This window comes from Tupaia chinensis, unplaced genomic scaffold (assembly GCF_000334495.1).
Source record: "Tupaia chinensis unplaced genomic scaffold, TupChi_1.0 Scaffold000410_1, whole genome shotgun sequence".
NCBI classification, from domain to species: Eukaryota; Metazoa; Chordata; class Mammalia; order Scandentia; family Tupaiidae; genus Tupaia; species Tupaia belangeri.
The window spans coordinates 3,952,679-3,980,228 of record NW_006159915.1 but is presented as its reverse complement, the minus strand read 5'-3'; the positions used below and the strand labels follow the sequence as shown (position 1 = coordinate 3,980,228).

At 39.8% G+C, this 27,550-nt stretch overlaps 1 protein-coding gene across 1 annotated transcript in view; it reads right to left on the bottom strand.

Annotated features, from left to right (window-relative positions):
- DNAH11 (dynein axonemal heavy chain 11) overlaps positions 1-27,550 on the bottom strand; it is a 207,696-nt gene that overhangs the window by 178,676 nt on the left and 1,470 nt on the right. Inside the window, exons 2-6 of the mRNA XM_006154490.1 lie at positions 20,495-20,638; positions 10,426-10,622; positions 8,651-8,840; positions 6,857-6,956; positions 2,442-2,653 (exon numbers count right to left, since the gene is read on the bottom strand). Of these exons, the coding sequence (XP_006154552.1) occupies positions 2,442-2,653; positions 6,857-6,956; positions 8,651-8,840; positions 10,426-10,622; positions 20,495-20,638 (843 nt within the window). The remainder of the gene's footprint in view (positions 1-2,441; positions 2,654-6,856; positions 6,957-8,650; positions 8,841-10,425; positions 10,623-20,494; positions 20,639-27,550) is intronic.

Genomic DNA, 27,550 nt, shown 5'->3' with positions numbered 1-27,550 from the left:
AGCCATGCACCGACTCCGCTGCAGTAGTGCAGAGGAAGGGCACCACTGAACGATACAGGAGGTCCATGGGGACGCCCTGGATTCTGGCTCTCATCAACCTGAGCACACTGGACATGCTCACAGGTATGCCTGTGATCCTGGCTGGTGGGCTGGCTAGGGGGAGGACTGTGGTGTAACACGACCTTATTGGAGGTCTCTCTGTCTCTCTCTGCCTCTGCAAGAAATAAATAGGGCCAGCCAGTGATGCAGTGGGGAAGGCAGCTGGATCCCAACTGTGCAGTTCTAATCCCAGACCCAGCAACTTGAAATACATTCTGAATTTATGTGCCCAAAATCTTAGAAAAGAAAAATGGAAGAGAAGGACTGCAGTGTGATCATCCTCCAAAGGGTGCTTGCTTTCTCTCTCTCTCTCTCTCCAGTGAGTTTGTGTACCCTCTGGCAAATTTTTTTTTATAAAGAAACTTTAAAAAATATAAATACACACACACAAACATAAATCAAGGAACTGACCTGTTAACACCTATCAATAACTGCAACTACCTTATTTCACCTAAGTCATCTCTTCACAACGACCTGGACATTATTCCCACTGACAGATTTGGAAACCAAGGCTCAGAGAAGCAATTTAATTTCCCTACATGTGGTTCATTTAGATTCGAATCCAGGTTGGTATGAATTTAAACTCCTTCCTATTCACCATTCTACATCTTCAGAGGTAGAGAAAGATGAAATACACACATATGCACTCACACCTCAATCTCATGCTCCAGAAACTCTATTCTGCAAGTCTACAGACCTATTCTAGTCTGACTCCCCACCCCCCCAATTTCTCAGGGAAAATTGAGCAAATGACACAATCTTTCAAGTCTTGGCTAATTCATCTGATAGCTATTTGAAATGTGCCACTGGCCTACCACACACACCAAAACACAGGTGTTGAAGTCCTGACTCCCAGTGCAACTGAATCTGGACATAAGGTCTGTAGGTTATTAAATTTAAATAAGGTTATAAGGGTGGGGCTTGAATCAATAGGACTGTGGCCTTTGCAAAGAGGCAAATAGCCAAATGAGGAAACAGAGTGAGAAAGCGGCCTGCTCCTGCAAATCGGGAAGAGGCATCACCAGAACAAGTCCTCACTAGAACTGGGTCCTACGGGAACTCTGACTTCACATCCCATCCCCAGAACTGTGGGAAAACACATTTCTGTTGCTTCAGCTATCAGACTACCGTATTTTGTTATGGGTGCCAAGCAGTCTAAGACTCTCCCCAAGAACCACTTGATTATGTAGCATCTAAGTATCTTTTAGCTCTCAAGTTATACAATATTCACCAACTGCACAAGAATGAAAGTTCACATATAAAGGATGAGGAAGCAGAGGGAGTGAGTTGGTTCAGTTTTATTTTTTGTTTTCTTTTGAGAGTTTTGTTTTGTTTTTGTTTGATTGATTGATTGATTGATTTTGCTATAGAGCACATGCGCTTACCAGAGGGACAGAAAGCAAGAAATCACCCCCTGGAGGGGGGATGGCCACACCATAATCCCTTCTCCATTCTCTTCTAGGGATTTTGGGCATGCACACACACACACACATTCCTGGTGTGATTTTTAAGCTGCCAGGTCTGGGATTCAAACCATAGTTAGCCATATGGGAGTCCAGCAACATAACCATTATGCCATCTGCTAGTCCCATTACTGTTTTTATAACACTTTACAAGTTAAGTAAGGAGTAGAGAAATAATGATAGGAGACTTTTAAACAACAGCAATTAATTAGAATTCTTTCAATACAATCCTACTATTATTATTTGAAGATGATCCTTATGACAGATTTTCTTAAGTTTTTCTTTTTTTGAGAGAGATTTTTGCTATAGGGTACATACACTAGCCAGAGAGACAAAGAAAGCAAGCAAGAAATCACCCCCACTCCAGTGGGAAGACCATGCTGCAATTCCTTCTCCTCCATTGTCATGTTGGGATCTTGAGCATGCATGCATAGGCACGTGGCATGATTTTTAAGCCACCAGGTCCAGGACTCGAACCACAGTAAACTACATGGAAGTCCAACAACATAACTATTATGCCATTTGCTGGTCCTGGATTCTCTTTACTTTCCCAAAGTACTTCAGCCAGTGTTCCTGTGGAAACCAAAGGCAAGACTACGAAGATGATACTATGCATATTTTATTGGAAGCTGCCTTACATCTCTTTGGAAGTGGACTACGAAACAAAATGGGGCAACAACTTGTTCTTTAGCTGCATCCAACTTGTTCTTTGGCAGTAATTCCCAGAATTCCCTTATCATGTAGCCTTTATTGCCATAAAAGTCCTTTCCAAAAAAATAAACAAGAAAATGGTACTTGAAATACTTAGTCTTCACTAGATCAATAAAATCTACCTCACAGCAGTGATTCTTACTGTTGCTATTTTTTAATGCTTCATACCTGGTCAATGAAGAGGTTACAAAACTCTTGCAATAAAACTATAACCCGAGCAGGGGTATTATAAAATTTGGAATGACTCCAGATCAGACAGATGGTATGAAACAATGGGGCGATTAATATGCGCATCTGTGGGAATTCCGTCTCCTGGAGAGACTGAATGTGTTTCCTCAGAGGTCTCAGATAAAGTTCCACATCTTGGGCTTCAAGAAGAGCTGAAATGAAAGAGAACCATCATTCATGTGATGTAGCCTCTTTTTTCTAAAAGAACGTTTTTGAGGTTTATTTCTTCCATGAAAGAGAGACACACAGAGAAACAGGTGCCCCCTGCACAAGGTCCTCACACCATGATCAACTCTGTCTCAGCCAGCCTGGGTCAGGTGCATGTAGATGTTTTCCCAGCATGCACTGGGAGGTCCTGGGACACAAACCCAGGACATTTCCCATGTAAGTCTGGTTGTATAATTGCTGGGCCATCACCTGGCTCCTAAGACTTTCTTTACAAATCCAAGAGAACCATGGAAAACAACAGAGCTGTACTTCGATGCTGTCAGATTTCCCTTTATGTTATTCACCCTACAACCTACACATGAATGGTTTCTAAAACGTTATACACTATGCATATGTAACTCACCATCCAGAGACCTGGTCTAATTACTCACATAGCATAAGTAAATTGTGACTGAAGACCTGGGGGGAAACACCACTGGGACCTTAACAATACCCCATGATAACTGTGGGAATATAGCCCTCTGTGATGTTGTCATGTTATGGGCTGGATTACACATTTCATCACTGCAAGTTAATTTCTCCTAGGTCCATGGTATGAGCACAACTGAATCTTTTACTGTCTCATTCCAGTTTCCTATGACAGTAACTCATACAAAGATTAGGAAAATTTATGTTAATAATGATACAATTATTATAATTTTTAAGTACCATTATAAAAGGGGATTTAGGAATCAGACAGGTGATTGTTGTAAAATACTGTGAATGCACCAAATGTCACTGAGCTATACACTCTAAAATAATTTTATGGGGCCAGGAGGTGGCTGATCCCAATTTGAATCCCAGACCTAGCGGCTTGAAACTCATGCCAGGTGCATGTGCATGTATGCCCAAAATTCCAAGAGGAGAATGGAGAAAGAGGGTTTGTGGTGTGGCCATCCCCTCTAAGGGTGTGATTTCTTGCTTTGTGCCTCTCTGTCTCTCCAGTGAGCACATGTACCCTATAGCAAAAATCTCTCAAAAATATTTCATGTTACATGAATTTTACCTCAGTTAAAAAGTTAAACATGCATTCTTAAAAATGCTATAAATATGATAATTTTAAATATTTAACTCTTATTAATGACTGCCTAATAAAATCTAAGTTATCTCTTGATTAAAACTACTCCTTGTGAACAGGAGGTGGTGTGGTGGTTAAAGTACTAGATCCCACATGGCCAACTACATGGTTCAAGTCCCGGACTCCGTGGCTTGAAAAAAGTGTTGGGTGCGTATGCATGTGAGCCTAAAATTCCTGGAGGAGAATGGAGAAGAAGGTACTGTAGGCATGGCTATCTTCCCAGGGGGGTTATTTCTCACTTTCCCTCTGTTTCTCTCTGGCGAGCTCATGTGCCCTATAGCAAAAATCTAAAAGAAACAGAAAACAAAAAACCCATCCTTCTAGTATACCCTAAGTGGGTCTCCGTCAGACTCCAGTTAGCTCCTAAGGCTACAAATACCCTTGATTAACCAAGAACAGGTTTTATTTACAAAAGCAGTGAATGAAGTGAATTATTTTCTGGCGTCATCCTAAACTCTCAAAATAAAATAAACCCTGTTGAACTTCATAACCAGGAAGTCAGGAATGCACCCCCAGGCTATTCTACTTGACATGTGACCAATTCATCTGTCCATGAAGTCTTGAGAAGAGAGAGGGTTCAGAGACTAATTTTTCCTCTGGATGCAATTGGGTATTTTTATGAATGTTCATTTTCAAATTAAAGCACATAATTAAACAGTTATATCCAAAAGGTAACTAAGTGCCCTCAAAACATGATAAGCCTCATAAAACCTTTCATAAAACCTTAAATATGTCCTGAGAGGAGCCTTCTGCTCTAACTGAACACAGATTTGGATCCCTTATTCTACTGAAGAGAGGTTGTTTTGTTTTGCTATTTCTGGATCTCCTCTGAGAACCCTGGAATTTACTCAGGTAGGGGTCTCGTCCACAGAAAGTGCTCGTCTTACAGTTTCTCTCTGGCGAGCTCATGTGCCCTATAGCAAAAATCTAAAAGAAACAGAAAACAAAAAACCCATCCTTCTAGTATACCCTAAGTGGGTCTCCGTCAGACTCCAGTTAGCTCCTAAGGCTACAAATACCCTTGATTAACCAAGAACAGGTTTTATTTACAAAAGCAGTGAATGAAGTGAATTATTTTCTGGCGTCATCCTAAACTCTCAAAATAAAATAAACCCTGTTGAACTTCATAACCAGGAAGTCAGGAATGCACCCCCAGGCTATTCTACTTGACATGTGACCAATTCATCTGTCCATGAAGTCTTGAGAAGAGAGAGGGTTCAGAGACTAATTTTTCCTCTGGATGCAATTGGGTATTTTTATGAATGTTCATTTTCAAATTAAAGCACATAATTAAACAGTTATATCCAAAAGGTAACTAAGTGCCCTCAAAACATGATAAGCCTCATAAAACCTTTCATAAAACCTTAAATATGTCCTGAGAGGAGCCTTCTGCTCTAACTGAACACAGATTTGGATCCCTTATTCTACTGAAGAGAGGTTGTTTTGTTTTGCTATTTCTGGATCTCCTCTGAGAACCCTGGAATTTACTCAGGTAGGGGTCTCGTCCACAGAAAGTGCTCGTCTTACAAGAACAAAGAAAAAATGCCAGCAGCCTCTATTAATCAAGGCCATACCTATCATGTGCCCAGTGTCCTGCAAAGCACAGGGTCTCTCTGACTTAGTGGACTGCAACTGTGGGAGATTTTGCTCCCAAAAGACATTTGCCAATGTTGGGGACATTCTGGATTGTCACAAGTTGGATGGGGGCAGTGTGAAGAGCCAGGGATGCTGCTCACCGTCCCACGATGAGGAGGATGGCACCTCACAACAAAATGCTGATAGTGACCAGATTAAGCAATGCTGCTTGAAATCCACACAGCAATTCTGCAAGAATGGCGTTGGTATGCCAACTGGGCTGATGAAAAACCAGAGGCACTGCAAATTTGGTAGGTGAGTGGCATTGGGATGGGAATTCAACACTGACAGATCCCCTAGCCCAAATATTCTCCTTTATCTTATGTTGTCCTTTCAAATATGATTCAAGGGGAAAACCCTAAGGTACATCAAAACATTTTCAAAGTGAATCTTATGTATTTCTTAACCTTTCAAATGTACATTTTTTTCTTCCAAAGGAAAAATTAAAAACAAGTTTTCTAAAGCTAGAAACAAGCAAAAAGAGCTGTTTGTTCATATTCTCTTTAATGTTTTAAAAACTTAGCAGCTGGACTAGCTCTGTGAAGGGAGCTGGATTCCACATGGCCTAAGACAATTTCAATATCAGCTCCCTGGAGCTTGGAAAAACACTCCTGGTGTGTGTGTGTATATGCAGGCATGTCTAAAATCCTGACAGGATGAAGAGACAGAGGAGAAGGGATTGTGATATGACCATATCCTATTGGGGAGTGCTTTCTCCCTCTCCTTCTGGAGAGAACACGTGCCCTCTAGCAATTCAGAATTAAAAATACAGGCCAATAAATGGTGTGATGGTTAAGGTGACTGGACCCCATGTGGTTGTCTGCACAGTTCGAGTCCTCAACCCAGTAGCTTGGAGAACATGCTAGAATCATGTATGTGTGTGCCTAAAATCCTAAGAGGAGAATGAAGAAGGGATTGCAGGGGACCACCAGTTAGTATAATGGCTATGTCACTGGACTCCCACGTAGTTGACTGCGGTTCGAGTACCGGACCCAATGGCTTAAAACTCATGCCGGGCGCGTGCGAGTGTGTGCCCAAGATCCCGAGAGGAGAATGGAGGAGAAGGGATTGTGGCATGGCCATCCCCCTTGGGGGGTAATTTCTCGTTTTCTGTCTCTCTGTCTCTCTCTGTCTGCCTGGCAAGCCTCCCTCTGTCTGCCTGGCAAGGGTACGTGCCCTATAGCAAAAACCTCCCCAAAAAAAAAAAAAAAAGAAGGGATTGCAGCAGCATGACCATCTCCCCTGGGGGTGCCTTTTTACTTTCTCTCTCTGTCTCTTTCTCTGGTGAGTGTACATGCTCTACAGCAAATTTAAAAATTAAAGAAAACAACTGTAATCATTTCATGAACACACTGGTGGTCCAAGGTAGATGCCAAGCCTAAGAAATGAGGCAGAGGACACGACATTAATGGAGGCTAAGAAATGAGAGTCTTACCATTTTCCACAGTCATGAGGATGCCCTTCAAAGTAGGAAAATAGCTACTTTGTTTCTTTTTCAGGATCTTAACCATTTTGAGGACAACAGGAGTCTGAAGCTGAATTAAAGAAAACACTTCAATAAATATAAGATAGATTAATTACTAAACAAAAATGCATTCTGTAGTAAAATGATTAAGTGATATTCTGCTCACATGCAATATCCACACTATTTAACACTCCAATGTGTTTCAGTTTTTGAGTTGAAAATAATATTCTTTTGAGAGGATTTTGCTATAGGGCATGTGCGCTCGTCAGAGAGACAGAGAGAAAGACAGACAAAAAGCAAGAAATCATCCCCCCAGGGAGGTTGGCCACATCACAATCCCTTCTCCTACATTCTCTTCTCGGGATCTTGGGCATACACGAACATGCACTTGGCGTGAATTTAAGCCACTGGGTCTGGGACTCAAACCGCAGTCAACTACATGGGAGTTCAGCGACATAGCCATTGTGCTAACCGCCGGTCCCTCGAAAATAATTTTTAAAATGCTTTTTTTTCCTTAACCTTGTAGTCTATTAATATTTTGGCATTGAGAATTATTTAAGCTGATTTTTTTTGAGAGGTTTTTGCTATAGGGCGCGTGCGCTCGCCAGACAGACAGAAAGAGACAGAGAGACAGAAAGCGAGAAATCACCCCCTGGGGGGGATGGCCACCACACCGCAATCCCTTCTCCTTCTTTCTCCTCTCGGGATCTTGGGCATGCACACACATGCACCTGGCGTGAGTTTAAGCCACCGGGTCTGGGACTCGAGTCCAGCGACATAGCCATTACATTACCTCCTGGTCCCTAATCTGATTTTTTAAAGTCAGTTTATATTTTACCATACAGATTGAACATCCCTAATCCAAAGTCCAAAATGTTCCAGAATTCAAAACTTTATGAACACTGATATAATACCACAAATGAGAAATTCCACATCTGATCTCATGTGATGGGTCACAGTCAAAATACAGGCACACAACACAGTTCATTCAGAGTACCCAAGTCAAAAGACCCTTCCAGTATCCTTCAACTATGATGGATTTTTCTGCATATTCCCAGATTTCCCCACACGAACATATCCACAAAGGAATTCATGCATGAAATTATTTGAAATACTGTATAAAATTACCTTCAGGTTATATACTTGGTATAGTATATGAAACATAAATGAATTCTGTGTTCAGTCCTGGGTCCCATCCCCATGATATCTCATTACGTGTATGTAAACATTCCAAAACCCAAACACTTGGGGTCCCAAGTATTTTGGATAAAGGATATTCAACCTGTATATGAAAAGTATTGATTTTTTTATATAAGATTTCTCGCTCTTTTTCAAAAAATTTCTGAAATGTGTGAATAAATGCTCACATCCATTTTAGAACATTAAAGCTCATAATTAGTAGGGCAAGAAGCCAGAACTGCAGTTAGCTATTCCAAAGCTACATCTCTCTACCAAGGAAGACCCTCCTCCTCCTCAAATCAATTAAGTTGACTAGAGTAATTAATCTGACAATCTTCAACATTTCCCTAGGGAACTATTCTTTTTCCAGGGCTGTAAAATATTTTCAATTATCTCAGATGGTGTCAAAATATTCTCATATACGCAAAATTACTTTTAATCCCCATTAATTTAGAAAGTACACACCAAACACACAGCACAAGAGAGAGAAGAGTGTTAAGTCATACTAAACCAGTGTGTGAAACCTTTAAAACAGCTGACTTTGTTAATTCAACTTACAAGCAATTTCTGGAGCTACCTACTTACCTGATCGTAAGTGCATGATAGATTCTCTCTTCTCATTGTCCAGAAATCCAGCTCAGTTTGAGGATTAGAGTGAAGACTATTCAGCAAAGACTGTACTGAATCTTTTTCTACAATTTCTTGGATTTGATGTGACCATTTAATAATCACGGATTCAATTGTGTGGAGTATTATCCTTTCATCTGACTGCAGCCTACGAACATTGAAATGATTACTAAGATAATTCAAAGATGAATCACTTTATTCAAATAAAAATAGGCCTTGGATTTTAATAGTTATTTTATGCATCTATAAACTAGTTTTCTAAATATAAATTCTTCAAATTCCACTATCATCATCATTATTATTATTGTTATTGGTTTTTTTTTTTTTTTTTGGAGAGGTTTTCACTATAGGGCACGTGCGCTCGCCAGACAGATAGAAAGTGAGAAATCACTCCCCAGGGGGATGGCCACGCCGCAATCCCTTCTCCTCCATTCTCCTCTTGGGATCTTGGGCACACACGCACATGCGTCCGGGACATGAACCGCAGTCGACTACATGGGAGTCCAGCAACATAGCCATTACTCTAACTGCTGGTCCGTTGTTATTTTGTTTTTAACAAATAGGATGCATGTGCTCACTGGAGAGAGAAAATGAGAAATCACCCCCCAGGGGAATGGCCATGCCACAATTCCTTCTCTTCAGTTCTCCCCTCAGAATTTTGGACATGTAAGCACATATGCCCAGTGTGATTTTCAAGCCACAGGGTTGGGGGCTTGAACTGTGGTTGACCACATGGGAGTCTAGGGCCTAAACCACCACGGCTGCCACCTGTTGGTCCACAAAATCCATGATTTTTATGATCTTGATTTGAGTCATGGCATTTATGGTATTCTGTCATTGACATTTTTCTAATGTTAAAAAATTGTTAAAGGAGCCAGCAGGTGGCATGTGGTTAATGTGCTAGACTCCTACCTGGCCGACCATAGCTTGAGTCCTGGACCTGGCAGCTTGCTTTTCCACTTTCCCTTTCTCTCTCTCTCTCTCATATGTGTACATACCCTATAGCAAATTAAAAAAATAATAATTAAATTAAATAAATAGTTCTTTTTAAAAAATGTTAAAGGGACCAACAGATGTCATAATGGTTACATCACTGGACTCCCACATAGTTGACTGCAGTTCCAGACTCAGACCTGGTGGCTTAAAACTCATGCTGGCATGTGCAACCAAAATCCCAAGAGGAAAATGGAGGAGAAGTGATTGTGGTGTGGCCATCCTTGCTTTCTGTCTCTGTCTCTTGGGTGAGCATGCACATCCTATAGCAAAAACACTCTAATAAAAAATTAAAAAGTAGGGACCAGCAGTTAGCGTAATGGCTATGTCGCTAGACTCCCACACAGTCGACCGTGGTTCGAGTCCCAGACCCGGAGGCTTTAAACTCACTGCGGGCACGTGTGTGTGTGTGTCCAAGATCCCAAGAGGAGAATGGAGGGAGAACGAATTGTGGCATGGTCAACCCCCCTGGGGGGTGATTTCTCACTTTCTATCTCTCTGTCTCTGTCTCTCTGTTGAACGCATGTGCCCTATAGCGAAAACCTCTCCAAAAAAAAAAATTTAAAAAATAAAAAAGTATACTTTGAAAGAAAATAATATAAATGGTGTTTCTGTACATTATTTTAAAAATATGACATGTTATAATAATTATTTTACTAACAGTTTGCTAGGAGAATGATTTTAAAGGGATATGTTGGCTTTCCATTTTAATATTCTACATATGGCTCATTATTACATACTTGGTCTCTGAATAATTCTGATCTAGGTCAATTTTTCCTGCAATAGTAGGAATTGGTAGCAGAGTTCTTCTAGACATTTGGCCCTTAAATATATGCATCTTAGTCTTCATGACTTCTATGTGACATTCCATATCTTGCGAAGTAAAACAGGACCAGGATTTATGGTTGTTCTTATTAGAAAGAATTGGCACTAAAATCTAGAGAAAGAGAAATGTTTTAAAAAGCAGTTAAATTAATTTACAGACAATGTGCTCCTTCAAAGATTGTCTTGTCACATAAAATCGGCAACGAAACCACTCTATTTCATAAATATCCTCTTCTGATACCAAATCTAAAAGAAAGGACAAAGTCACTGATCCATTCAGACTTAATCAATTAGACATAAATTTGTCCAAAGTAGAAATACTATACAGCTTATTCACACATTTATCCATTTATCAAACATCTGTGGAGGCCTCCAGTAACTCAAATGTTGCAGGAAGTAAGCAAAAACGTGTCAAGTATATAAACTACTTTCTTAATGCGAACTGAGAGTATTGGCAAGGATGTTAATGAAAAATATCTTTTTGAATCACATGGAAGTCAGGAATAAATTAATCTTGATCTTAAGCCCTCAGTGGCATTCCAGGGCATTAAAGTTTGGATAGTCAGAAAGATGTTTATTCAGCCATATGAATCTTTTTCGAAGTCTTCTACCATTAAATTGGGAACATCAATGAAACCATGTGTGTGAAACCCTTAAAAGGGACTTTTTGTATTCCTAGAGTCTAGCAAATGCTATGCAATTAAGAAGTGCATATCAAGGTAACGAAGACTCTCTTCTTACTTTTCTACTCCTTCCCACTGTCTATTCATTGTAAATATCTTTCATTTTTCTGGTATAATCTATCCATCTTATAAGCATTATGAAATTTAAATGAACCGAAATACTCAGAAAATAGTTATCTCATCTTTTTAAAGTTTGACAATATAATCTAGTTAACTAACAAAAACAAACAAAAAATCACATGAAAAAAAGTGAGTTCATTGATTTCTTCCATGAGAGGAAGAGACAGCATGAGAAAGAGAAAGGTACTCCCAGCAGGGTCTTCATGCTGTGATCCACCCCCAGGTTCACCCAGCCAGGATTGGGGACATGCATTCGTGCATCCTGAGTGCACAGAGACCTCAGGATGTGAGCCTGGGCCCTCGCTGGGTGGGTGCAGCACTGCAGAGCTTTGCATTACCACTGGAGTGATACCTGGCCCTCACTTTGATTTTTTCAATAATGTTGAAACAAATCTCCACAAATGGTACTATTACGATATCTTCCTGCTTAGCATCCACCAGCCAGCAGGTGGTGAAGAGAAGGCACTGGATCCCACATGTCTGGCTGTGCAGTTCAAGTCCCATGCTGAGTGGCTTGAAAAACCATGTCAGGGCACATGTCTGTGCCCAAAAGTTCCAACAGTAGACTGGAGGAGAAAGGACTGTAGCGTGACCATCCCCCCTCATCTCTCTCTGGTGAGCACATGCACTCTATAGCAAAAAACTAAAAAGCAGTTCCTGCCTTCATGAGCTCAGTGGGTGAGATCCCAGAAATCTCCTATTGATGACCCTCAATATGAGAACTGCCATTATTACTGATACATTCATGATGAAAATAAAAACATGAAAAAAACAAACAAACAAAAAAAACATCTGTCTTTGGGAGGGACTAGTACTAGGGAAGATTCACCAGAAAAGTAGTTACTTGGTTTGAATCTTGAAGATGAAAGGATAGGGAAGACGGTTGCTATGCTCTGGATGCTTGTGTTCACCCAAAATTCTCTTGTCAAAATCCTACCCCTTAAAGTAATGGCATTAGGAGGTGGGGACTTTGAGACGTGATCATATCTGCCCTGATAAATGGGATGAGTGCCCTTATAAAATAGTCCCAGGGGAGCTCATTCATTCCTTAGTCAGAAGGCTCTCTCTATGATCCAAGGAAGCAAGATTTCACCAGCCACCCAAATCTAGCAGTATCTTGATCTTGGGCTTGGGCTTCCAGGCTCCTGATTTCTGTTGTGTATGAGCTACCTAGTCTGTGGTATTTTGTTTTCTAGTAATAGTAAGACAGCAAGGATCCCCTAATAGGAAGACAGCAAGGAGCCCAAAAAACTAAGTGATAAACAGAATCATGTGGCTCTCAGGAAGAATGGCACTTATGGGAAATCGTCAGTTTGCCTTGCCTAGAACTAGAGCCAGAACCCCGAAGATTGAATGCAAGGAAGGCAGGCAGGGGTGATTTAGTGAGAGCTCTGGAAACCACACTGAAACGTGCAGGCTGTAGGACTAAATATTCACTGACCCCTGGGAAACTGAGTTCTATCAATTCCAGAAGCCAACAGCTTTCCCAAAACTTGGGCATAACAAAAATTCTAGTTATTCAATACTTCTAACTTACTGAGCACTGTTTTAGGCTGTCATTCTGTTATTCTGCAATGTGGCTAACTTCTTTTAAAACTTGAGATTTGTGTCACAAGCCGTAGATAAAAAGGTTGTGAAATTTTGAGCCACATTTTTTGGAAAGCATTTAGTCAAGCAAATACCTAAACAGTTATATCTCTATGAATATCATTTAAAACAAAAAATCTAGAATATACTCAATTACAATAAATTTTATCAACAAAGTACATATAAAATAATTCAATTAACTTGGGACTTTCTTGTTTGGATTGAAAATTTTTTTCTAGATGTGATTTCTAATAAAAATCCCAAACTTCCTCTGTGAACCAAGAAGATTTGGACATGTTTACTAAGGAGATAAACAGCTCCAGGCAAAAAGCTATTGTAAGTTTGTTGTGGATCTTTTCACTTATCTTTCTTTAATCATTTTTTTTAACTATGGCATTTCTCTTTATAATAATTCTTAAATTACTAGAGACAATTACTTGGGAAGTATTTTTTTTTCCTTTTTTAAAAATTAACATGTAATAATTGCACCTATCCGTGGAGGTACAATGCGATTTTTCAGCACAAGAATATGATGTGAAATGATTAAATCAGGGTAATTGGTACACTCATCATCTCAAGTGTTCATCACTGCTTTGTACTGGGAACATTCAAAACCCTCTTTTATAGTTACTCTGGGATATAGAGCAAGTTGTTAATTACATTCTCTCTACTGTGTAACTAGACATTATTCCTTTTATGTATTTGTAATTTTGATTCTCTTCAGCAACAATATTCTCTGTTTCCCTTCTGCCTTCCTCCGGCAGGCATTCTTTCTCTACTTCCATGAGCTCAGTTTTTCAATTTCCTCATGAGAGTGAAGTTATGTAATCTCTTTCTGCTGCTGACTTTTTAAGAAAGACTTTCTAAATTCAGGACACCAAAATTGGAATATCCAAAGTTGGGCCCAGACAATGACTGAGAATAATCAAATGATGATACTTCCATTTTGGGCTAATAACCATTCATGAGTATAGTTCTTGGGCCCACATAACACACAAAGACATAACCACATGATATTTTAAGAACTTTTGTTAAGTATTACTGTTAAGTGTTAAGTATTACTGTTAAGTAAACAACAGTACAGTTACACTCATGTATGAGAACACAACCATGCTGAAGGGCTAATCAGGAGTTTCATTTGTGAACATTTTAGGCGTGAGATGTCTATCAAGTGGCCTTGTCAGAAAGTGATAGGACAGCCAAGTCCGAAGTTGGAGAGGCTAGAGAGAAAAGTTGGAAATCCCTAATTCACCATAATAAATCCCCACAGATCAGTGTATCTCAGTCAAACTCCAAAGTCTATACAATTGTGAACATAAGTAAAGAGAATAATAGGTCATTTGAATGAGAAAATAAAAAATATGAGGTCACATTTCAAACACAGGGCATCTATACCTTTTCCTAGTTCATTTGAAAACAGCTCTGGAAAACATATTCAATCCTCTTTGTTCTTTTAAAATAAATTAGTGAACTTTAAAAAATTATTTTATTTTATTTCTTATCTTATTCTTTTAATTTTGATGAGACAGAAAGAGAGACAAAGTGAGAAAGCAACCCACCAGTTCTAGGAATCAAACCACAGTTGGTCATGTGGGAGTTCAGCAACCTTAACTACTACACCATCTGTGGCTCCATGAATACTTTTTAAAAAAAATTTTAAAACACAATTATTTTATTTATTATTACTTTTTTTAAAAAAAATTTGTTATAGGGCATATACCCTCATAGGAAAGAGAGTGAGAAAGCAAGCTGCCAGGTCTGGTACTCAAACCACAGACAGCCATGTTCAGCACCTTAAACACCATGCCACCTGCTGATCCAATACTTTTTAATACAAACACTACTAAGTAACATGGTCCCTTTTCTACTCATCAACTGAGTCACCAAATCACCAAGTCTTGCATTAAATGTTTCTCCTGTTACTGTATAAATCACCCAGAAAGTTGAAAGTTGATTAGCTTAGAATACAAGTCATAAATAACACCTAATCCATTTGCATCCAAACTTCTGCTATGGACTAAATGTGCTCCCTCAGAGTTCATATGCTGACACTCTAATCCCAACATGACTATATTTGGAGATGGGGTTTGGGGAAGGTAATTAGGTCATAAGTGTGGAACCCTCAAAATGGGATAAAAGCCTTTTTAAGGAGGGAGGGAAGGAGAGAGAGAGAGAGACTCCTCTCCCCATCACCATATTAAAATACAATTAAAGACAGTCACCTGAAACCAGGAAGAGGGCCTTCACTAAGAACCTAACACTTCTGGCTCTGATCTCTGGCCTCCAGCCTCCAAAAACTGTAATTAATAAACATTTATTGTTTAAGCCACCTGGTCTATGGGATCCTGTGGCCCAGACTGACTGAGACAACTTGCAAGTTAAGCTGGCCCCAGTGAAAAACACAAAGCATGCGTTACCCCTACTGCCTTCCAATGAATGCATGGACCTGGGTTTGGTGATTGGCTTTGCAGGCAACCATGCAAACAGAACAATCCCACACCTCTGCAGCCTTATTCCTCCCCACTACCCCCATGTGCTTCTTTCTCTCTCTGCCCAGAACCTCTTACTCCATCTTCTACATCCAGTCACCTCGTTCCTGTCTTTCCACACTCCAAGAACCATACAACACATACAAATACCAATGCTTTTGAAAGTTAAAAAATAAATAAATACGGCATGAAAAATTATTAACCGACATTAACTTATTACTCAGAACTTCCTGAGGCAAGCCAAGGCCTGTGATCAACCTCTCCAATACTCCCCACCTTCCCTGCCAACCTTTTTAATACTGAAAGGGGCTATCAGGCTCCCAGAGCTCCCTGCTAAACCCCATCACAGCCCTAACTACAGCATAGCAGTGTTGGTTTAGCTGTCTGCCTCCCTAACTAGGCTGCATCCTTCTTTTTCTTTTGAGAGAGAGAGAGAGATTTTTGCTATAGGGCACGTGCACTCACCAGACAGACAGAGTCAGAGAGACAGAAAGTGAGAAATCACCCCCTAGGAGGGATGGCCATGCCACAATCCCTTACCCACTATTTTCCTCTTGGGATCTACATTGCCCGGCTGAGTTTTAAGCCGCCAGGTCTGAGACTTGAACCACAATCAACTCTGTGAGAATCCAGTGATGTAACCATTCTGCCATTTGCTGGTCCCTAGGCTGCATTCTTTCAGAGGACCAAAACTGCTTAACCAATCTCCATGTGTGCAGTAACTGGTAGTAGGTTAGTGTGAAATATTAATTAAATGAACAAATGACTTATTATCATAAGATGTCTTGTGTCTTTTTCACATTGTTATCCAAAAATTTAAACAGAAATAGCAGAGATCATAAACCACATGCTTTGTCTCTGAAGAAGTACTTTAAGCTTCAGTACTTCATTCTAAGGCAAGTGAAACATCCATTAGCCCTCATTTAACTTTTGTCTAACAAGTCGATCCTGAGCTCCTGCTCTGTGTCAGGCAATATTTCCAATGTGTTGCCTTTCTCTTTCTCTCTCTCTCTCTTTCTCCCTTCCTATCCCTCACCCTCCCCCTCTCCCTCTCATTTTCTCTCTCTAGTGTCTAGAAGAAAGAAATAAGCAAACAAACAAACAAAAAAGCTAGCCTCTTAGTTTAGTGGTTAAGAGAAGTGGATCCCACATGACTGACTGTGGTTCGAATCCTGGCCTGGTAGCTAAAAAAACACCAGGTATATGTGTACCCCAAATCCTGACAAGATGGAGAAATGGAGAAGGGATTGTGATGTGACACCACCCTAGTGGAGGGTGCTTTTTCCCTCTCCCTCTCTGTGTCTGTGTCTCTCTGACAAGCACAATGGCAATTAAATTAAAAAGCTCGGTACGGTGATGTACACTATAGTCTCAACTGGTAAGTGAAGCAGAAGGATAACACAACAAGGCAAAACCCTAAGTAAGTGTGTATGAGTATATTTTTTTTCTTTACCTTAACTGCTGAGGTGTTCTGGGGTTGTCTACACTATAAATTTTGCCCCTGAGGTAGTGTCTCATTTGCCTCATCCTGGTCTTTATACTGCAAAAGTCTCTATTCTCCTAGAGGAAATTTGCTGAAGAGTCACGTGCTACATAACGATTTTTTTTTTAAGATTTATTTATTTAATTCCATTTGTTATTTTTTCTTTCTTTTTTTTTGGAAAGGTTTTCACTATAGGGCACGTGCGAAAACAGAGACATAGAGACAGAAAGCGAGAAATCACCCCCCCCAGGGGGGATGGTCATGCCGCAATCCCTTCTCCTCCATTCTCCTCTCAGGATCTTGGGCACACACGCACATGCACCCGGCGTGAGTTTTAAGCTACCGGGTCCGGGACTCGAACCGCAGTCGACTATGTGGGAGTCCAGCGACATAGCCATTACGCTAACTGCTGGTTCCCGTGTTGTTATTATTTTTTAATTTGGCCAGAGAAAGACAGAGAGAGAAAGGGAAAGCCAGAAAGCAAGCCACCAGGTCTGGGATTCAACCATGTGGGATTCCAGCACCTTAACCACTATGCCACCTGCCGGCCCCATAACAATGTTTGGATCAACCGCAAACTACATCTATGATGGTGGTCCCATAAGGAGCACACAGGCTATACCATCCAGGTTTATGTGAGCACACTGTGATAACCGAGTAAGGTCTCTCCCTGTGGTTAAGCAACCCACAATTGCCTGAGCCAAAGACCTGAAGCACAATAAGGGGTTAGCTGAGTATATGCAGGGGAAGAAGATCAAACAGTAAGAACAAAGATGTGGGGACAGGGGCGTTCCTGAGGTGTTAAAGGAACAGCAAAGAGGCCATGAATTAGCAAAGTGAGATCAGTATGGAGAAGTAATGGGAGACCAGATCACAGATGTTGAACTAGTTCTCTCCTGTAAGGAGCAGTGGAATCACCTGACAGACCTGGTTCATTCCGGACAGTCCTGGTTCATTAGCTCCGGGGTAGGGCCTGTGAGTCTACAGTTCTGACAAGTGTCCAGGGAATGCAGACAGTGCTGATCCACAGCAAGCAACAAAACAGAGACCACCGGGAGCACCTGGGCTGTATTGAGTGAAATGAGAGCCAAGGAGGGTCTGAACAGAGACATGCCATGTGCTATGTTCTGACTCATGCTTCAGTAAGGATCACTCTCCTGCTATGTTAGGAAAGATGTGGGAGCCATGACAGAAACAGAGAGATCTTTTAGGAGGCTGATAAGTAACACAGGTAGCAGATGACAGTGAACCGGACCAGCGCAGAAGCAGTGGCGGAGAGAAGGGAGCTGGATATATTTTGGAGGATATATTTTGGATATATTTTGAAGGTCGAATCTGAATAATTTCCAACCAGAATGAACATGAGGTGTGAGACACAGAAAGGAGTCAAAGATGACTTGGAGGTTTTCTGCTTTGACCAACTAGAAGTTTACATCCACCAGCCAGAGGATAACTACAAGTAACAGAGTCTGGAGAGGGCCAGAAGTTTATCCTTGGGCATTAGGTTTAAGGCGTGTCTTAGGCATCAAGTGACCATGTCAGGAAGGCATGTGGCTCTGCGTGTTTGGAATCTGGGAGACAGCTCTTAGTTGGACAGAGGCTTGGGACAGAAACTGCCTGACAAATCTGCAGTGTCCTGTAGTGGGTAGTAAGTAGGTGCCCAGAATATCATCACAAATCTCTGCTAATCAGCCAGTGATGTGAACTGCGAGGAGTCCAAAGATGACCCTCAGAAACCTTTTTTTCTAATTATTTATTTAATTTTACTTATTCATTCACTTATTTTAATTTGACTAGAGAGAGTCACAGAGAGAGAGAGAGAGAGAGGGAGAGAAAGTGAGAAAGCAAGCCACCAGGTCCAGGATGTGAACCATGGTCAGCCATGTGGGAGTGTCCAGCACCTTAACTACCATGCCACCTGCTGGTCCCCAGAGCCTTGGAAACCTTTAACCTAACATGCTACCATCATGCCTAAGAGCCTCATTTATACCAAATTCAAGCCCTGTCCGTAAGTAAACCCAAGTAACACTGCATATGTGTCATATCCTCTTTTTTATTTCCACATGCTCAGTGCTCACATGCTCAAGCATAATTAAATGAGACTCTTCCAAACCTCTTGATTAAACTCCAACGTTCTGGATGTTTTATGCCTTCTATAGAAGGAGTCACTGACAGCTCACCTCTTTCATTTAACAAATTCAGAATGCAGTGTACATTCTGATACTGAGATAAATTCAGAGAAACAGCAGAGGAATCTGAAAGTTTTGTACCTTCTGTTGCCAGACACAGATGGTAAAGCAAGAATTCCAATGAAAAGTATAGCTTTGCCCTTCCCAAGCCCAGCTGATGGTTTACATTTGAATAATAACCAGAAGTCATCAGTTTCAGTTCAATAAAAAATTGCTTGAGCACCTGCTACATACCAAAAACTGTTCCAGTTACTAAACATAGATAACTATCTTCTGGGCCAGTCCATGGCCTAATGGTTAAGAGGGCTGGATCCCGCAGGGCAGAATGCAAGATCTGAGTCCTGGAACTGGCAGCTTGTAAAACACAATGAGTTCACATGTGTGCGTGCCCAAATTCTGAAAAGGAAGAACAAATGGAGGAGAAAAGATCCCTCCAGCCCAACTAGCATACACACCCTCAGGCAAAATTTTATAAAGAAAAAAAAAAAAAAAATAAAAAACTCTAGGCATCTTCCTGAATTCAGTTAAAGACAAGTAAATTCACTTGGAGGGAAGGGAAACCTAGGCAGGGTACTTGCAGTTGAGGGTAAGAGACTCTGACTACCCCCAAGACAGTAAGATAATCTTCTTAAGGCAGCAGATGATAGACAGAAGGAACAATGTCTAGTGTTACAAAATACAATGTGGAGAAATCGTTCACAATTTACTACATACAACGTTACAAAGTAGTTTAGATGATGGGCACACTAATTACTCTGATTTAATCATTACAGGTTGTGTTGACCTACTAAAATAATCACACTGTAACAATGATTAAGTTAATAAAAAGTATTAATTAAAAAAGAAAAACGACAGCAGAAGAGACTCAGAAAGTAGAAGAGGTGTGACTAAAGGGAGGTTGGTAAATCATTAATAACAAAAATGTTAGCAATTTTTCCTAACTTAAATATTGGCCTTGGCAGGACTGCACTGATTCCTGAGGTCTAGTTTAGCAATCAGAATTTAGAAACTGATTTTGTAAACAGATATCTAATCCAGTGATTCCCAAAGCTCCCTGCATATTAGAATGATCTATCAATACTGAATTATTGCCACCTGGCTCCCACCATCACATGTTCTGAATTAATTGGTTTGGGGTATGACTTGGGCATTGGTAATTAGGAAGTCCCCTCAGGTGACTCTAATGTCCAGCAAAGTTTGAGAAACACTTTTCCATAGGACCTAGCCATTTGCTAGGCTGTCCTCAAACGTGGTCCATGAATAAACCACATCGAGGTAGAAATGCTGAACCTTGGGCTCTCCCCAAGGCCAACTGCCTCAGTTTGCCTTTAACAAAATCCTCAGGTTGGGGGCCAGCAGATGGCATAGCAGTTACGTCCTTGGACTCCCACATGGCCAAATGAAAGATTCAAATATTAAAGACAGATTAGTACCTCTTCTAAGAAAGCAGTTACATATCCAAGAGAGGATGTAGGTAACTCTCCAAATAAAACTGTTTGAGAGAAATCCTTTACTCCAGTGCTTTCCATAACCTTCTTGGCAATATAAACAAGTTTATGTTTTGCATCTCTTGGAATCTGAAACAAAAGCAAGATAATTAGTTCAAGTTCACTGAGTATTGGGTTGTTGGAAAGTAGTGACTCATTTTTGCATAGAAAAATATATTATGATTTTTCCGATGATCCACTAGTTTCCTTGACACATAGGATTTACTGTATTCAATTGGTAGCTGGATTGCACAAAGAAACAAAACCTGGCATCTTGCCTACCTTTCCAAGTAAGGTTGGTCCACTGCTCTTCCCTGCTCTGCTCTTTTATAATGCTAATTTCACAGCATTGCTGTCATGGAAATTTCACCTTTAAAGGCATGTCAATTACACCATATCATTATATACCACAAAATATAATTAAAAACAAATAAAAAACATGTAGAATGTCTCAATCTTAAAAGACCCTTTTTAAAAAAATTTCTTGTTTTAAAATAAGCCAAACTAAGATAAAGACAAGGCACAAGAAGTTAATTTTGTCCTCAAGGTAAAGAATAGAAGTGTTGGCCTGTTTTTGATCTCTGGGTTCAACTTCATGGCTGTGAAGTCTCCCCCAGCCAGTGTTCCCCTCCCAGACCCAGCGCTAGCCAGGCAGCATAGCTGCTTTGCTCCCTCTTGCTCTCCTCTGTCCTTTTTTTTTTTTCTCCTTTTGAAAAAACAGCTCTCCGCCCTCCTTGGGCCTTTCTCTTGTTCGTGTCTGTCTTTTTTCTCACTTAGGACACGAAGCTGCTAGCCACCTCCAAGTTTAGCTGTTTTTGGCTTTCCATTTTCATCCCAATTTCATTTTTTGCTAAGTGATTTCCTCTTTTTCTTCTAATACTTTCCTTCTTTTTTCTTCATCTTTTCTCCCTATTTCTATATTCTCCCTACTTTCTTTTTCTTTACTTTTCTGTTTTACTTTTCAGCCCTTACCCTCTGCCTAGAGATGATTAGGTGCATAGGAGCTAACTATCTGAGCACTGTGAGTTTTGGAGAATTCTTTTTTTTGTTTGTTTGTGTTTTTTTTTGTTGTTGTTGTTGTTGTTGTTGTTTTTCTTGAGAGATTTTCACTGTAGGGCGCGTGCGCTCGCCAGACAGAGAGAGAGACATAGAGACAGAAAGCGAGAAATCACCCCCCAGGGGGGATGGTCACGCCACAATCCCTGGATGGTCACGCCGCAATCCCTTCTCCTCCATTCTCCTCTCGGGATCTTGGGCACGCACGCACACGCGCCTGGCGTGAGTTTTAAGCCACCGGGTCTGGGACGCGAACCGCGGTCGACTACGTGGGAGTCCAGCGACATAGCCATTACGCTAACTGCTGGTTCCCAGTTTTGGAGAATTCTTTGCACATCACTGTAGTGGTTGCAAAATTAGTGAAATTCCCCTTCACAAATCTGATTTCAAAACTCCTGTGATTCCCACATTTGAGGACTTAGTATACGGGAGAAAATAGCACTAAATTATTTCATAGTGGGGGAAGCACACGAGTTCAGTCACTGAATCCCTCTCCAACAAATTGACCAGAAGTGAATACATTATCAAACGACTAAAAATTGAAGAAGAACCTCAAGGATGAGAGAATCATGTAGTTCATCCCCACCAAAGGAACAATGTAACCTATCTCCAAGTAGGGAAAATTTAGAGCATATTACCAAAATGTCAGAAAAAGAATTTAGAATATTTATGGTAACAAAATTCTACAAGATGTAAGAGAATAGAGATGTTGAGCTCTAAGAGATAAGGAAGTACTTCCACGATATGAAAGAAGAATTGGACACCATAAAAAAGAATCAAAAGGAACTGTTAGGTATGTAGGCTATAATACGGGAAATTAAGACCTCCCTCAAAAGTAGCAAAAGCAGGCTAGACCATGCAGAAGATCAAATTTCTGGAGAAGACAAAGTCAATCACCTAGAAGAAATTATCAAAATACTGAGAAAACAGCCAAGAAAACTGAGGATAATACACAAGAGATTCTAAATACCATGAAACGCCCAAATATATCATTGGTATCCCAGAGTATGAAGAAACTAATAAGGGCATTGAAAATCTATTCCATGAAATCCTAGAAGAAAACTTTCTAAGTCTAGAGAGGCACTCAAACATCCAGATCCAAGAAATACAAAGAACCCCAAGTAGAATCAATCCAAGAAGATCCTCTCCACGCTACATTATAGCTAGATTGAACAAAACCACAGACAAAGACAAGATACTAAAATTGGCAAGAGAGAAATGTCAAATCACTTATAAAGACAATCCCATCAGGCTAGTACCAGACTTCTTATCAGAAACAATGCAAGCAAGGAAAGAATGGGGAAATATATTCAAAGTGTTAAATGATAAACTATTTCAACTATACCTGGCAAAATTATCCTTCATATGGGAAAAGCAAATAAAAACGTTCTTGGATAAACAAAACCTGATAGAATTTACCAACTCTGGCTCTTCAAGAAATTCTGAAAGGGGTACTATACCAAGAAAACTAAAGAGAGACAGACAGCAATAAGAGAACAAAAAACAACCAGGAATATGGCCAACTTAATGGTAGGGACAAGTCTGGAAATATTGATAACATTGAATGTCAATGGATTTAATTCTCCAATCAAGAGACACAGACTGGCTGAATGGATTAAATACCAGAAACCTTCCATCTACTGCCTACAGGAAACCCATCTCATGGATAAAGACATACACAGACTAAAAGAGAAGGGTTGGAAAAAGGTATTCCATGCAAATAGAAACCAAAAAAGAGCAGGAGTCGCTATACTGATTTCAGATAAAATAGGCTTTAAGACAAAAACTGTAAGAAAAGACAAAAGAGAGCATTATATAGTAGTAAAAGGACAAATTCACCAAGAAGCTATAAGGCTTATAAATACCGATGCACCAAATTCGGGAGCACCCAAATATGTAAAGGGAAGACTGCTAGATCTAAAAGTAGCGAATAGATAATAACACTATAATTGTTGGAGATCTCAACACCCCATTATCTCCTTTAGACAGGTCAACAAGACAAAAAATAAGCAAAAAGATTCAGGATCTAAATGATACCATAAATCAGATGAACTTGATAGACATCTATAGAACTTTCCATGCAAAAAACACAAAATATACATTTTCTCAGTCCTACATGGTACTTTCTCAAAGATTGATCACATGATAGGGCACAAAACCAGCCTTTACAGATTCAAAGACATAGAAACTATATCCCACATCTTCTCTGACCATGATGGAATTAAACTCAATATTAATCTCAGGAAAAGCCCTTGAAATATATACAAATACATGGAAACTCCATGACTACTGCAGAGATTAAGATGGAAATCAAAAGATTCATGGAAACTAATGATAATGAGTACACAAGTTTCCATAATCTATGGGATACTGCAAAAACACTCATTAGAGGGAAGTCCACAGCAATTAGTGCACACAAGAAAAAGATGGAAAGGTGGCAAAAATAACAACCTAATGTCATGCCTCAGGGAACTGGAAAAACAACAACAGAAATATTTTTAAAATGCCAGAAGAAAAGAAATAATAAAAATCGAGCAGAAATAAATGAAATAGAAAATAAGCACATTACATAGATAATAAATGAACGCAAAAGCTGGTTCTTTGAAAAGATAAACAAGATTGACATACCATTAGCCAGACTAATTAAGAAGAGAGAAAGAAACTAGATAAGTCAAATCTGCAACAAATCACACAACATTACAACAGACATAACAGAAATACAAAACATCATTGGAAGATATTATGAGAGACTCTGTGCCAACAAAGAAGAAAACCTGGATGAGATGGACAAATTCCTGGACACATATAATCTACCAAGATTGACTCAGGAGGACATAGAAAGCCCGAATAGACAAGCAATGAGAATCAGTAATAAATAACCTCTCAACAAAGAAAAGTCCAGGCTCTGATGGCTTCACAGCCAAATTTTACAAAACTTTAAAAGAAGAGGTAACCCCCATCCTACTCACACTGTTTCTAGAGATCCAAAAGGAAGAAACCCTTCCAAATTCATTCTATGAAGCTTCCATTACCCTCATTCCCAAAACTGATAAGGATACAACAAAAATGGAAAACTACAAACATATATCCCTGATGAATATAGATACAAAAATTCTCAACAAGATACTTGTTAATCATATTCAACAGCATATAAAAAAGTTTATTCATCACAACCAGGTAGGCTTTATTCCAAGGATACAAGATATGCAAAATCATAAATGCAATACACCATATTAACAGAAAGAAAGATAAAAACCATATGATCATTTCAATCAATGTGGAAAAAGCATTTGACAAAATACAACATGGCTTTATAATCAAGACTCTCGGTAAAATTGGCATAGAAGGACCGTTTCTCAGCATAATAAAAGCCATTTATGAAAAACCTACAGCTAACATTTTACTGAATGGGAAAAAATGGGTCCAAGACAAGGCTGCCCACTTTCTCCACTCCTATTAAATATGGTACTGGAAGTTCTAGCCAATGCGATCAGACAAGAGAAGGAAATAAAAGGCATTCCAATAGAGAAAGAAGAGCTGAAATTATCTGTTTGCAGATGACATGACTGTATACATAGAAGACCCAATAGTATCCATGAAAATACTTCTCGAAGTAATAAATGCATACAGTAAAGTGGCAGGATACAAAATTAACTTACAAAAATCTGTAGCATTTCTACATACAAATAACAAGCAGCCAGAGACAGAACTGAAGAATATAATTCCATTTACCATACCACAAGAAGTATAAGATACTTAGGATAAAACTAACCAAGGAGGTCAAAGACCTCTACAAGGAAAACCATGAAAATCTTAAAAAGGAAATTGAAAAGGATACTAAAAAGTGAAAGGACATCCCACGTTCCTGGATTGGCAAATCAATATAATAAAAGTGGAATCCCACCCAAATTAATCTGCATGTTTAATGCAATCCCTATAAAATTACAAGAGACATTCTTCACAGATCTAGAAAAGACAGTCATAGAATTTGTCTGGAACCATAAAAGACCCCGTTTTGCTAAAGCCATCCTGAGCAAGAAGACTAGAGTAGGTGGCATTTCACTTCCTGACCCCAAAATATATTACAAAGCTGTGATAATCAAAATAGGTGGAATTGGCACAAAAATAGGCATGAGGACCAATGGAACAGAGTAGAGATTCCAGAAATAAACGCCAAAAACGTACAGCCAACTCATCTTTGACAAAGTGTACCCATCAATCCAGTGGGAAAAGGGAAACCTCTTTAGCAAATGGTGTTGGAAAAGTGGGGTATCCACCTGCAGAAAAATGAATGTGAACCCCTATCTGTCACCATTAACAAAAATCAACTCAAAGTGGATCAAAGATTTAAACCTAAGACTGCAAACTACAAAACTACTGGTGGAAAACACTGGGGAAACTGGGAGACACTGGGGTAGGCAAAGACTTCTTAAGCAAGTCTCCCAAAGCACAGGCAATAATCCCCCAAATAGACAGATGGGATTACATCAGATTAAGGAGTTTCTGCACAGCAAAGGACACTATAATTAATTTGAATCGAAAATCCTTGGAATGGGAAAGAATTTTTGTTAACTGCCTCAGATAAGGGACTGATAACCAGAATACACAGGGAACTCAAGCAGCTTACCGAGAAGAAAATTATTAACCCAATTAAAAGATGGGAAAATGAGCTGAATAAACAACTCTCTAAGGAAGACATATGAAAAAAAGCATATGAAAAAATACTCAACACCCCGATTGTAAGGGAGATGCAGATAAAAACCACAATGAGATATCATGTAACCCCAGTCAGAATGGTGAAGATTAAACAAAAAAATGATAAGTGCTAGAGGGGATGTGGTGAAAGGGGACTCCTACACTGTTGTTGGGAATTTAAATTGGTCCAGCCACTGTGGAGAACCATATGGAGGTTACTCAAAGACCTTCAAAGAGAACGACCATATAACCCAGCAATTCCACTCCTGGGTATCTACCCAAAGGACAGGAGACCACTCAGTCAGAAAAGTGCTTGCACAACTATTTTTATTGCAGCTTTATTCACGATTGCTAAGGCATGGAACCAATGCAAATGTCCACAAACAGATGAATGGATTGAAAAATTGTGGCACGTATACACCATGGAATACTATCAACCATAAAAAACAACAAGGCCCCGGAATTTGATAGAAAGTGAATGAATATGGAAGATTTGTTGCTAAGTGAAGCAAGTCAGGCTATGAAAGAGAGACACTATATGTCTCCACTTAATATATACCGGCTGTCTGCACTCTATGGTAAATACTGAAACACTGGAGAACATAAAAGTATTAAAAATTGTAATGGACACTAGAGACAAAGTGGAAAGAGAGTGTGGGAGGGGAAGAGTGTAAGAAAGGAAATTTAAGGGGGAAATGGAGAAGTAAGACACTTCTGGGACATAGACAAGGTTTATTACCTGTTGACGAGGATGTGTATAATAGTCTCAACTAGGCTGGACTGAGGTGTATATTATGCTGGGTAAAGTCTCTTCACAATCTAAATGATGTATAGTGATTTACTGCATGAATAATAATAAAAATATTCAAAAAATAAAATTTTAAAAAAAGTTTTAAAACACTAGAAGTGTTTAACCAGTAAAATTCTGAAAGTTTCACAATATAAGCCACCTCTCTAGATATAAGAACGAATATTTTGCATAGGTAACACTAGGATTAAGTGCTCTAAATTAAAATTAGGAGTTACTTAAAAAGTTTCAAAACCCCGGGGACCAGCAGTTAGCATAATGGCTATGTCGCTGGACTCCCATGTAGTCGACTGCGGTTCGAGTCCCGCACCGGGTGGCTTAAAACACACTGGGCTCATGTGCGTGGGTGCCCAAGATCCCAGAGGAGAATGGAGGAGAAGGGATTGCAGCGTGGCCATCCCCCCTGGGGGGTGATTTCTCGCTTTCTGTCTCTCTGTCTTTCT